Source organism: Pseudophryne corroboree, chromosome 11 (genome assembly GCF_028390025.1).
Source record: "Pseudophryne corroboree isolate aPseCor3 chromosome 11, aPseCor3.hap2, whole genome shotgun sequence".
Lineage (NCBI taxonomy): Eukaryota > Metazoa > Chordata > Amphibia > Anura > Myobatrachidae > Pseudophryne > Pseudophryne corroboree.
Window position 1 is genome coordinate 297,783,822 of NC_086454.1, and position 13,103 is coordinate 297,796,924.

The window sequence follows — 13,103 nt, forward strand, 5'->3', positions numbered from 1 at the left end:
TACTGGTGTTATACTGCGACCAGCCATCGCCTCTGCATGGATGTGCAGTGCTGGGGTGGTTTGGTCGGATTCCCTGACTGAAAATATTGATACCCTAGATAGGGACAGTATTTTATTGACTTTAGAGCAATTAAAGGATGCTTTTCTTTATATGCGAGATGCTCAGAGGGATATTTGCACTCTGGCATCGAGAGTAAGTGCGATGTCCATATCTGCCAGAAGAAGTTTATGGACGCGACAATGGTCAGGTGATGCGGATTCCAAACGGCATATGGAAGTATTGCCGTATAAGGGGGAGGAATTATTTGGGGTCGGTCTATCGTATTTGGTGGCCACGGCAACAGCCGGGAAATCCACCTTTTTACCTCAGGTCCCCTCCCAACAGAAAAAGACACCGTCTTTTCAGCCGCAGTCCTTTCGTTCCTATAGGAACAAGCGGGCGAAAGGACAGTCATATTTGCCCCGAGGCAAAGGAAAGGGTAAGAGAGTGCACCAAGCAGCTTCTTCCCAGGAGCAGAAGCCCCCCCCGGCTTCTGCAAAGCCCTCAGCATGACGTTGGGGCTTTACAAGCGGACTCAGGGGCGGTGGGGGGTCGACTCAAGAATTTCAGCGCACAGTGGGCTCACTCACAGGTGGACCCCTGGATCCTGCAGATAGTATCTCAGGGTTACAGGTTGGAATTCGAGAAGTCTCCCCCTCGCCGGTTCCTAAAGTCTGCTCTGCCAACGTCTCCCTCAGACAGGGCGACGGTATTGGAAGCCATTCACAAGCTGTATTCTCAGCAGGTGATAGTCAAGGTACCCCTCCTACAACAGGGAAAGGGGTATTATTCCACACTATTTGTGGTACCGAAGCCGGACGGCTCGGTAAGACCTATTCTAAATCTGAAATCTTTGAACCTGTACATACAAAAATTCAAGTTCAAGATGGAGTCACTCAGAGCAGTGATAGCGAATCTGGAAGAAGGGGACTTTATGGTGTCCCTGGACATCAAGGATGCTTACCTGCATGTCCCAATTTGCCCTTCACATCAAGGGTACCTCAGGTTCGTGGTGCAAAACTGTCATTATCAGTTTCAGACGCTGCCGTTTGGATTGTCCACGGCACCTCGGGTCTTTACCAAGGTAATGGCCGAAATGATGTTTCTTCTGCGAAGAAAAGGCGTATTAATTATCCCTTACTTGGACGATCTCCTGATAAGGGCAAGGTCCAGAGAACAGCTGGGGGACGTAGTAGCACTAACCCAAGTAGTGCTGCAACAGCACGGGTGGATTCTGAATTTTCCAAAATCTCAATTGACCCCGACGACACGTCTGCTGTTCCTGGGAATGATTCTGGACACGGTTCAGAAAAAGGTGTTTCTTCCGGAGGAGAAAGCCAGGGAGTTATCCGAACTTGTCAGGAACCTCCTAAAACCAGGGAAAGTGTCTGTGCATCAATGCACAAGAGTCCTGGGAAAGATGGTGGCTTCTTACGAAGCGATTCCATTCGGCAGATTCCACGCACGAACTTTTCAGTGGGATCTGCTGGACAAATGGTCCGGATCGCATCTGCAGATGCATCAACGGATAACCTTATCGCCACGGACAAGGGTGTCTCTTCTGTGGTGGTTGCAGAGTGCTCATCTGTTAGAGGGCCGCAGATTCGGCATACAGGACTGGGTCCTGGTGACCACGGATGCCAGTCTGAGAGGCTGGGGAGCGGTCACACAGGGAAGAAACTTCCAGGGAGTATGGTCAAGCCTGGAGATGTCTCTTCACATAAATATACTGGAGCTAAGAGCGATTTACAATGCTCTAAGCCTGGCAAAACCCCTGCTTCAGGGTCAGCCGGTGTTGATCCAGTCGGACAACATCACGGCAGTCGCCCACGTAAACAGACAGGGCGGCACAAGAAGCAGGAGAGCAATGGCAGAAGCTGCAAGGATTCTTCGCTGGGCAGAAGATCATGTGATAGCACTGTCAGCAGTGTTCATTCCGGGAGTGGACAACTGGGAAGCAGACTTCCTCAGCAGACACGATCTACACCCGGGAGAGTGGGGACTTCATCCAGAAGTCTTCCACATGATTGTGAACCGTTGGGAAAAACCAAAGGTGGATATGATGGCGTCTCGCCTCAACAAAAAACTGGACAGGTATTGCGCCAGGTCAAGAGACCCTCAGGCAATAGCTGTGGACGCTCTGGTAACACCGTGGGTGTTCCAGTCAGTGTATGTGTTTCCTCCTCTGCCTCTCATACCAAAAGTACTGAGAATTATACGGCAAAGGGGAGTAAGAACGATACTCGTGGCTCCGGATTGGCCAAGAAGAACTTGGTACCCGGAACTTCAGGAGATGCTCACGGAAGATCCGTGGCCTCTACCTCTAAGACGGGACCTGCTTCAGCAGGGACCGTGTCTATTCCAAGACTTACCGCGGCTGCGTTTGACGGCATGGCGGTTGAACGCCGAATTCTAAGGGAAAAAGGCATTCCGGAAGAGGTCATTCCTACACTGGTAAAAGCCAGGAAGGAGGTGACTGCACAACATTATCACCGCATTTGGAGAAAATATGTTGCGTGGTGTGAGGCCAGGAAGGCCCCCACGGAGGAATTTCAATTGGGTCGATTCCTACATTTCCTGCAAACAGGATTGTCTATGGGCCTCAAATTGGGGTCCATTAAGGTTCAAATTTCGGCCCTGTCGATTTTCTTCCAGAAAGAATTGGCTTCAGTTCCTGAAGTCCAGACTTTTGTAAAAGGAGTACTACATATACAGCCCCCGGTTGTGCCCCCAGTGGCTCCGTGGGACCTTAATGTAGTTTTGGATTTTCTCAAATCCCATTGGTTTGAGCCACTCAAATCGGTGGATTTGAAATATCTTACATGGAAAGTAACCATGCTACTGGCCCTGGCTTCAGCCAGGAGAGTGTCAGAATTGGCGGCTTTATCGTATAAAAGCCCATATCTGATTTTCCATTCGGACAGGGCAGAACTGCGGACGCGTCCACAGTTTCTGCCTAAGGTGGTGTCAGCGTTTCACCTGAACCAGCCTATTGTGGTGCCTGCGGCTACTAGCGATTTGGAGGATTCCAAGTTGCTGGACGTTGTCAGGGCATTGAAAATATATATTTCAAGGACGGCTGGAGTCAGAAAATCTGACTCGCTGTTTATACTGTATGCACCCAACAAGCTGGGTGCTCCTGCTTCTAAGCAGACGATTGCTCGTTGGATTTGTAGCACAATTCAACTTGCACATTCTGTGGCAGGCCTGCCACAGCCTAAATCTGTCAAGGCCCATTCCACAAGGAAGGTGGGCTCATCCTGGGCGGCTGCCCGAGGGGTCTCGGCATTACAACTCTGCCGAGCAGCTACGTGGTCGGGGGAGAACACGTTTGTAAAATTCTACAAATTTGATACCCTGGCTAAAGAGGACCTGGAGTTCTCTCATTCGGTGCTGCAGAGTCATCCGCACTCTCCCGCCCGTTTGGGAGCTTTGGTATAATCCCCATGGTCCTGACGGAGTCCCCAGCATCCACTAGGACGTCAGAGAAAATAAGATTTTACTTACCGATAAATCTATTTCTCGTAGTCCGTAGTGGATGCTGGGCGCCCATCCCAAGTGCGGATTGTCTGCAATACTTGTACATAGTTATTGTTACAAAAAAAATCGGGTTGTTATTGTTGTGAGCCGTCTGTTCAGAGGCTCCTACGTTTGTCATACTGTTAACTGGGTTCAGATCACAAGTTGTACGGTGTGATTGGTGTGGCTGGTATGAGTCTTACCCGGGATTCAAAATCCTTCCTTATTGTGTACGCTCGTCCGGGCACAGTATCCTAACTGAGGCTTGGAGGAGGGTCATAGGGGGAGGAGCCAGTGCACACCACCTGATCCTAAAGCTTTATTTTTGTGCCCTGTCTCCTGCGGAGCCGCTAATCCCCATGGTCCTGACGGAGTCCCCAGCATCCACTACGGACTACGAGAAATAGATTTATCGGTAAGTAAAATCTTATTATTAATCCTGGGTGCAGCCACATGTGTGAAGTTCACAACAAGTTATATGATAGTGGCATACCTACAGGGGGTATTGATTGATTTATTAATAATAAGAAACAATATTGTTTGGTTAATCAACACATATGAATAGTTGTGTTGTAGTACTAATATATACATCAATGTGTAGTTCTTTATGTTATGTTTGTTACATTGTCACATTTTAATGAATAAATAAAGGTTATATTTTATGACAACTAGGATAACAATAGCCCTGTCCTGTATTTCTAAGAGTGCCCCCAAAATAGAGTCTTCTTTTCTTTCTATTTCTATATCTGCAGTCAAGCAAGCTGCCCTCCCACCAGAAAATGATGGGCTCAATGGACTCACGGCACGCTCCCATATTGCTTACCAACCGGCGGCAGCGGAGGACAAACCAGAGAGCCGTGAGCTGCGCTGAGCGCAGCCTTCCCAGCTCTCTGTGGACCCGACCAGATGGCCAGTCTGGCCCTGACAATACCCTTTCACTAGACTCAGACACTTTAATATCTGTGATGCAGTTTGTTCCCAGGTTCTCTGTGTTCTTGAATGTTATGCTGTTTAAAAAGCCTATACACAACTTAATATTATATGACTCTGTAACATAACAACTGGTATACTAATTCGTAAGATTGTTTTTTGTCATTATTTCCTATTATGGACCCTGGTGCTGTGAACAGTTCCAAATTAAACTGTGTGTACCACTAATCCACCCCCTCCTTCCCCTTTTCTTTTTTTCTGTACCCTCTCCTATTGTTCAAATGTAAAACCTTAATAAAAATCAATATTTAAAAAAATAAAAAAAAAAGACAAATCCCAATAAAATCATCTGCTCAGTTATCACAGGCACAGCTCATATTGGAGAGCCTAACAATTCAAGCTGATAGGAGAATGGAAGGGAACCAGTGGATAAGAATCAGTGCTATGTAACAGAAGATAGTTCTCCAAAATGAACGAGCTGAAAGTAAAGCTGCATACACACAGTAAATGATGTCGCTCCCTAAACCCCCCCCCCCACCCTCCCCCCGAGCAATATCGTTTGCTATATCGCCCAGTGTGTATGCAGCTGACGACGGCTGATGCACGGCCCCAGGGGTTATTAAAGACCTGCGCTGTTGGCCATACATACAGCTCAATTTGGGCTCATCGTCCAAAGCTGCATGTACAGCCCGCCCGCGGCATGACATCTCTGTGCGACAACGCTAGCGATATCGCACAGTGTGTATGCCTGCCGTCAGGTGGACTGGGCCGGGAGGGGATACACTAGGCAATGTCGCTCACGGAGTACATCACCTAGGGCCAAATGTAATAGAGTGAGAGTTTCAGAAAGTGAGAGATTTGGTAAGGTTTTCAGTTTTTTTTTAAAGTGGCAATCATTTACACTGCAAAACCAGGTTGATCTTGCAGTGTAAATGATTGCCACTTTAAAAAAAAAAACCCTGCAATACCTCACTCTATTACATTTGGCCCCCAGTGTTCACCCACCTTAACTCTCGTATAAAGAGCCATTTTCCAATCAGTAATTACAGGCACGTCTTATATAGAAGAAGATGATCAACAGACAGATAAAAACAAATTTATTCCAGTCAATAATTTCTAACAAATATTCCTCCAATATTCCAGATCATTGCTCTGTCAGGGGCATATTTATAAACAAATATTCGGTGTCTCCAGGGGACTGTAGCAAATATCGGAGATATCAGCCCCCACTGTTCCTGCCATTGTGGCTCTATACATTTGTTATGTGAAAAAAGGTAAACTATACTATACACTCACAACACTGTTTATACTGCTTCTTGTGACTCAGCAGTGTTTAGCTGTAAGACTAGCATAGGAATATGCCCTAAGGTACTGATTCTGCACCTATTGCGTTTATGACCCTCCAAGCCGGTTAGTGAAGGTGATGCAAACAAAATAACATGAACCATTTCTATGTTGCCCCTGAACAGTGCGGCTTTAGGCAAGAGCCTAGTTTGCCTACGTGGTAAATGCAGACCTGTCAAATACCTGCAGTGACCCTTATATCCCAAATATCTTGTGTAATTATTTACCGTAGTACATAGGTCATCTTTTCCAAGTTTAAAACTAAAATAAGGGCATATAGTTCATCTGCTACTGTGCCCACTTTCCTACAAGACGTGATTGTATGCTTACCCTATGTTGATTGGTAAGCTACCCTGGGATATCCTGTGCCCCTGAATACTGTTCTGCAGTGTTTGTTATTTCTTGTGATATACTGTACTGTGTGTTGCTTTGTGATAAAACACCCAAGCTCCATAACGTTATATATATTCTGTGCCCCCCCTCCCCTGCCCAGCCCTCCCTTTACCTGCGCTACTGCTCACACACATGAACACCTCAGGATATTTGTCACACATTTGATGGACGATGTCTATCTGCTCCAATGTCCTCTTAACGGCATCCTTGGCTTGAGTATCACAGGGGACATATGCCGCCCAGAACTACAGAAAATAACAATCAATGAACTGGTAAGTGCTGGATGCAAACACATTCTGTTTTAGCAAATTGTGACTTTTGTTGTACTGTGCGTATGCACCAAACATTGTTACTCAGCCATCCATTTGTAGAGTGGGCCTCATTCAGCATGGATCGATAAAGTGCAAAAACGCTAAATCGCACGATTATCTTCAGACTGCACATGCGCTGCAAACGCAGTGCACATGCACAAAGACCAAAATGGCGTCGCTCTGAGATTGCAGGCCCAGTGAAATGCGACTGCAAAGTGATTCACAGGAAATGACCATTTGTGGGAGGCAACATGGCGTTTGTGGAGAGTGGTTGCGAAAACGCAGACGTGTCATGGCCATTATTGGGCGCCTATCGGATGTCAGCTGCGATAGATGCAACGAAAACCTTGTGCCAGGTACGACTGCAATTGCATTATTCTGAGTAGTTGATGGTACTTGGTTTCTGCATACTCAGAATTGCCATTGCACCGGGGAAGGTCTTTCACTATTTCTCGGCGGCTCTTCACATGCGATTTTTAGCAGCAGCAATTTGCAAGAAAAATTGCAATTTCAGTCTCAATAGCGATCCAACCTGAATTAAGCCCAAAGTGTCCTCTCAACATAGTTATGTACTCTTACATCTAGGAGGATTTTTACTAAAGTGCTGGTTTATAGAAGTAAAGATGTTTCCCATAGCAACCAATCAGATTCTACTTATCATTTATCTAGCATCTTCTAGAAAATAATAGCTAGAAACTGATTCGTTGCTACGGGTAACATCTCCACTTATATAAACCAGTACTTTAGTAAATATACCCCTAAGTGTCTAATCTATACGCCATACGGCGCGAGATGTCTAGTGTGACTGAGACGCTCCCGGAGGAGTAGCTTATTGTATGTTTCTTTAAAAACATTTTTTTCCCACAATCTCAATTTTTATTAAACATCAAAGAAAGACATACAGTATCAATCACAGAGATGCATAGAAACCTGTAACCATAATGTGGATATGAGGATATAACAAACATAGAATACAATATACAGCACGCATCCAACATTGTCGTTGCATCTTAGGAAACATCACAAAATTTCTATAAAAATGTAGAGGTAGTCAAGTATGTGAATGAATGAATGAGAAGTGAAGTATGAACAAAAAAGGAATAAAACGTAAGAAGGAGGAAGAGGGGAGAGAAAGAGGGAAAAGGAAGAGGGGAAGAGCGCCATCGTGGTATTAAGATGCCGGAGAAGGGACTACTGTCATATAGGTTTTATAAACCTGAGATTCTTTAAAGGTGAGCCAGGCTGACCAGGTAGCAATAAATCTAGAGGCATTCATTTCTGGGGGTGAGGTGAGTTCCTCCATGGCCATATAAAAATCAACTCTTTGGAGCCAGTGAGAAATAGGAGGTTACAGGGTGGTTCTCCAGTAGCATGGTATAGTGGCACTAGCCGCATTCACCAGATGTCGTAGCAAAGAGCTTTTGTATTGGGACAGAGGAATGTCCACGAGGCTAAGAAGCCAAAATTCGGGTGTATCAGGGACCAGATAACCCTTGATTTGGCGAGTGATCGTTTGTACCTGTTGTCAAAAGCCAGTTAGCATATGCAGGGCCTTTACAGAGAGGGGGGCTCATCCTTGGCTCCTATCACCAATACCAGCAGAGCTGCACCAGTCTGTGAATCAGCAGGCTGATGCGCATGGAGGACTTCTTAAAACAAGCCTTATCTGCGCATCAGCTCTCTGTAAGCCTTTCCTGTAGGTCCGCACACTCCACCTTTATGTAACATCACAATGTATGACATCTCATAGGGGTGGAGCAGAGCGGCAGAATCTTTTTTTGGGTGGAAGGGCCCTGTCTGTTTTGTCAGTACCGGGCCCCATCATTTCTGATGGCAGCCCTGAGTGTATGACAATGCCACCATATGTGGATAGGGGTACCAAGCGACTGTTCACAGTGCCAACAGAAGGCAGACACAGTCGGGAACATTTGGTGAATGCGATCAGGGCAGCGGTACCATCTAGACATCATTTTATATTAGGTTTCTGAAACCTGGGTGGAAGGAGAGCTAGCAAATGCGTAGGCAAATATTTGAGACCACTGATCTTCGGTGAGTTCCTCTGGAGGTCCCTGTGCCAACCCGTCACAAAAGAAGGGGTCGGGAGTGAGAGACTAGTTAAACATTTTTTATACAACTGGGATATCAAATGTCTACAAGGGGTGCCATTTAGATATAGGGTCTCGAAAAAGGTCGGATGCCACCCTCCAGAATGAGCTGGAAGAGAAGTCACATAGTGTCAGATTTGTAGTTAAAACCCCAAAAAAATTCTGGAGGGTAAACCGTATGTCAGTGTCAGCTCAGAAAAAGAGCGAAAGCCAGTGGGGTTGACTAAGCGGGATAACTTAGAAATATCAACCAAGTGAGACAAATGAGTTTGGGAAAATGTAAGTCTGGGTTATGAAGCAGAGGTCCGGGTAGAGGTGGTGTTGGACTAAAGGCTGGCAAGTGTTTACATTTTTTCCAACAACGTAAGGTGGGATCTAAGGATGTTGTAACTGTGGGATTTTACAACGCCACGGGAGAACATGGGTGGGGCACCAGTGGTGGATCCCACAATCAGTGGCCAATGCTTTACAGCAGGATAATGGGACATTTCATTATCCAAGTAAGGTGCACCGCATGATAGTAACTTAGGAAGTGAGGAATTTGCAATTCACCTTCCTTCCTTACGGTGTAGGATCAGTATTGACTGGGCCAATCTATGGCCCATCTTACCCTAGACAAAGCGACATATCATAGCTTGGAGGTCTCTAAAAAAGGAGTGGGGAATAGTGATGGGTAAAGTCTGTAGGAGGTAAAGAATTTGTGGTAGGGCATTCATTTTTACTGTGTTAATTCTGCAAGCAATATTACACTATGTCTGCTATTCTTTATACCTCCTAATATTCTCAATGCACTGGGAATAGAGGTATTTATTGTTCCAGGTCATCTAAAGGACCAATTAATCGGACCTGAGTTCCATATGTGAAGGAAAGAATTAAACAGAAAAATCGTGGTCCACCTTTGAGGACCAACATCCTATTAAGGGTGAATGTATTTTTACCCATAATCTGTTTGTTATAGTACACATGGGGCTATTTGGTCATTGGTGAGCGCTTATGTAGTGTGCACTATCTTTGTTCATACGTATTGTCTTGTTGGTGTGTGGGATTCACATCCTTTTGTACACTTTTTGCTGCTCATCAAGTTTGTTGCGCATATACACTTAAAACATCTGTCCTATCCATTGTCTTTTTCATCCCAGTTTTTAGTGTCTTTGCTGCAAACATGTTTGCCTTCAGGGACAATAGAAAAGAACTATTGAAAACTATGTTCTCAAATGTTGGAGAGAATATAGATATAAATGATGAAAACCTCAGTTCTGCTTTTAAAAAACTATAGGTGGTAATGCTAAAAGAAAACAGGATGTGGTGGGAGGTAGCAACTTTAGAATGCTACCAGGAAGCCCACCTAATACCTAAGGGTTTAAAAATCCAAAAAGCACCCTCCTTTAATCCATCTGATTCCCACTTCAGGGACGAATGGGATAAAATCCTATGTGCATGTTCATCAGCCCTAATTGACTTGATCATTAGGGAGAGGGGGGGGGTAATTTAATAAAATTGAATGAAGAAATTACTGTCCTTCAAACCCTCCTACATCCCTACAAGGATGTTGAGGAATTCGGCACATTGGAAAAAGTTCTGTTGCAAAAAATGAACAAAAGCACAAATGAGCTGAGGGAAAGGAAACAAAAGAAATTTAAAAGAGATTCTATTTTATCAGAATCCATTGACCCCGAAGTGAAAGTCCCCATAAGGGAGGTGGAACAACAAAAAATCCCCAAAAAAATTCCTTCCGTTAATGTAAGAAAAAGACCAAATGGTCCCACCAATACATCTACCGCTAATTATCATAATTATTATAATACTCCAGAAAGACTTCCCTTATTGAGAAAAAATAAAGATAAAGATTGGCTACCAAGATATGAAACAACGGTCTATCACCCCCCGAGAAATGAGTATATGAATAGGCCACATAGAAATCAATGGAGAGATAGAGAGAGGAGGACAAACGTTGAATGGAATAATAGAGTGGAAAATTATCGTCCCAGGTATAAAGAGACTAACCATGTAAATAGACCCTTTGAGATGAAAACTTCAAACAGATTTACATCATTAAGGGATAGAGATGATGTTGACTCCACCCCTTTTTTAGAGTTCGGCCCAAGGACCCCAGTGGGCAGGAGATAGTGGATAAAACCGAGATTAAAGTTCCCTTTAAAAGAACTAGAAGGGGAAAAAGGGCAGGAAAAAGATCCAAAGCCAAAAGATAAAAAAATAGGAATAAAATTACATCTAGAAATAATATTGTTGAAGATCAGGTTGTAAGTAGTGAAACCATCCCTGTGCCCAATGGTGAGATCAGACTGGAGGGCAAAATATTCAACCTTTCTGATAGAGTACTATCTATACATGAAACCAAGGTGCTACAATAGGGATTGAATTTCGCCCCCTTCAGTAAACCAAATTCATTTGACATCTTTTTAGATGTACAGAAATTTGTTCGGAAGCTTACCATCAAACGTTTTTTTCTAAATAAGGAAAATGGTAGTACAGAGACTGAGACCCCTGGAGAGATATCTCGTTTTAAGGCACCATCAACCTTTTACCCGATCCAGTCCAGAGGTAACTGTCTCGATGTATTCAACAAGGTGGTTTGTGAGGAAATTGGAAGTGAGATACAAAAAAATCCGAGAAGAAATAGGCCCAATCTAACTAAAAAAGAGTTTGAGGCTGTTCGTGCATTAAGAGATGATAAGGATTTGATCATCAAACCCGCTGATAAGGGTGGAGGGGTGGTCATTATGGGAAGGGAGACATACATAAAGGAGGTACATAGGCAGCTCAATGATGGAACCACCTATCAGAAACTTAGGGCTGACCCTACAGTACGGGTTGCCAAGGCACTTTTGGAACTCAGTACGCAGGCACTTGATAATGAAATCATTACAAAAGGTGAATTTGAATTTTTAAATATAAAAAATCCTTCCATTCCCACCATGTATGTTCTCCCTAAAATACATAAGGACCCCCTCCACCCTCCAGGAAGGCCTATTATATCTGGCTGTAATAGTCTAACTAGTAACCTTTCTGCAATGGTTGACCACTATCTACAGCCGTTAGTGGTCAACACTAGATCATTTGTAAAAGATACAGGTGACATTCTTAGAAGTTTGACAAGCTGTGAGTGGGAGACTGGCGACCTTCTTTGCACAGCTGATGTGTGCATTTTGTACACAATTATAGAGATGGAGAAAGGTCTAATTGCGGTGTCCCATTTTTTGAACTTGAGTGAATACAGTGAGTCTACTAAAGCTTTCATATTAGAAAGCATAACATTTATTCTCCTCAATAACTATTTTTTCTTTGATGGTACATTTTATTTACAGCGGGTTGGCACCGCCATGGGCACCAGGTTCGCCCCCAGTTACGCCAATTTATTTATGGCGTACTGGGAGGAGATTAAGATCTGGCCAAGCGGCCAGATGTGCTCTTTTTTTGGCGTGGAGGTGAGGAAGCGTTGCAATCCTTTTGCGATGCATTGAATTTGAATGATATGGCCATTAGATTCTCATTCACTAAAAGTGATACTGAAATATCATTTTTGGACCTCAGTATCTACATAACTGACGGGCATGTCGAATCTAAGACATATAGGAAAAGTACAGATTCGAATAGTTTCATTTATAGGACAAGCCAACATCATACCAATTGGCTGGACGGAATACCGTTCAGCCAATTTACAAGAGTGAAAAGGAATTGCACTGATGCTGTTATATGTGATCAACAGCTGGATGACCTCTCTGATCGTCTAGTACAAAAAGGGTATTCATCAGGGACTCTCGATATAGCTAGAAAGAAAATAAGCTGTATTGATAGAGTCAAACTTTTGGAAATAAAGGAAAAACCTGTGTCCAATGATGACCGATATAAATGGGCCTTTATTAGTCAGTTTAGTAGGTCCTTCAAAGGAATAGAAAAGATCATTATTAAAAATTGGAATATCCTTAAACAAGATTCCATAATAGGTGACATATTACCTGAAAAACCCACCTTCATTTATAGGAGGGCTCAGTCCCTAAAAAATAATTTGGTAAGAAGTTGTTTGGATGGGTGGTCTTCTGTTTGCCGGCAGTCGGGCTCCCGGCGCTCAGTATACCGGCGCCGGGAGCCCGACAGCCGGCATACCGACAATTATTTTCCCTCGTGGGGGTCCACGACCCCCATAGAGGGAGAATAAAATAGTGTGGCGCGCGTAGCGCGCCACCGTGCCCGTAGCGTGGCGAGCGCAGCGAGCCCGCAAGGGGCTCATTTGCGCTTGCCAAGCTGTCGGTAAGCCGGCGGTCGGGCTCCCGGCGCCGGGATGCTGGTCGCCGGGAGCCCGACCGCCGGCCAGCCGTAGTGAACCCGTTTGGATACGGAGATCAGGCAGAGTGTCAGAACCAAGGGCTTTCACCGCTGCGGTGATTGCCTAATGTGTAAAACGGTCAAGTCACCAGTAAGAAAGTTTACTGAATTTACTGT

At 44.6% G+C, this 13,103-nt stretch overlaps 1 protein-coding gene and 1 long non-coding RNA gene across 3 annotated transcripts in view; one reads left to right on the plus strand and one right to left on the minus strand.

The window, feature by feature from the left end:
• Nucleotides 1-13,103, plus strand: part of LOC134969508 (uncharacterized) — a 67,822-nt gene that overhangs the window by 53,629 nt on the left and 1,090 nt on the right. The window lies entirely within an intron of this gene.
• Nucleotides 1-13,103, minus strand: part of DPEP1 (dipeptidase 1) — a 337,534-nt gene that overhangs the window by 45,020 nt on the left and 279,411 nt on the right. For both annotated transcript variants that reach the window (XM_063945503.1, XM_063945504.1), the window contains one exon: nt 6,339-6,471. In XM_063945503.1, coding sequence (XP_063801573.1) covers nt 6,339-6,471 — 133 coding nt within the window. The remainder of the gene's footprint in view (nt 1-6,338; nt 6,472-13,103) is intronic.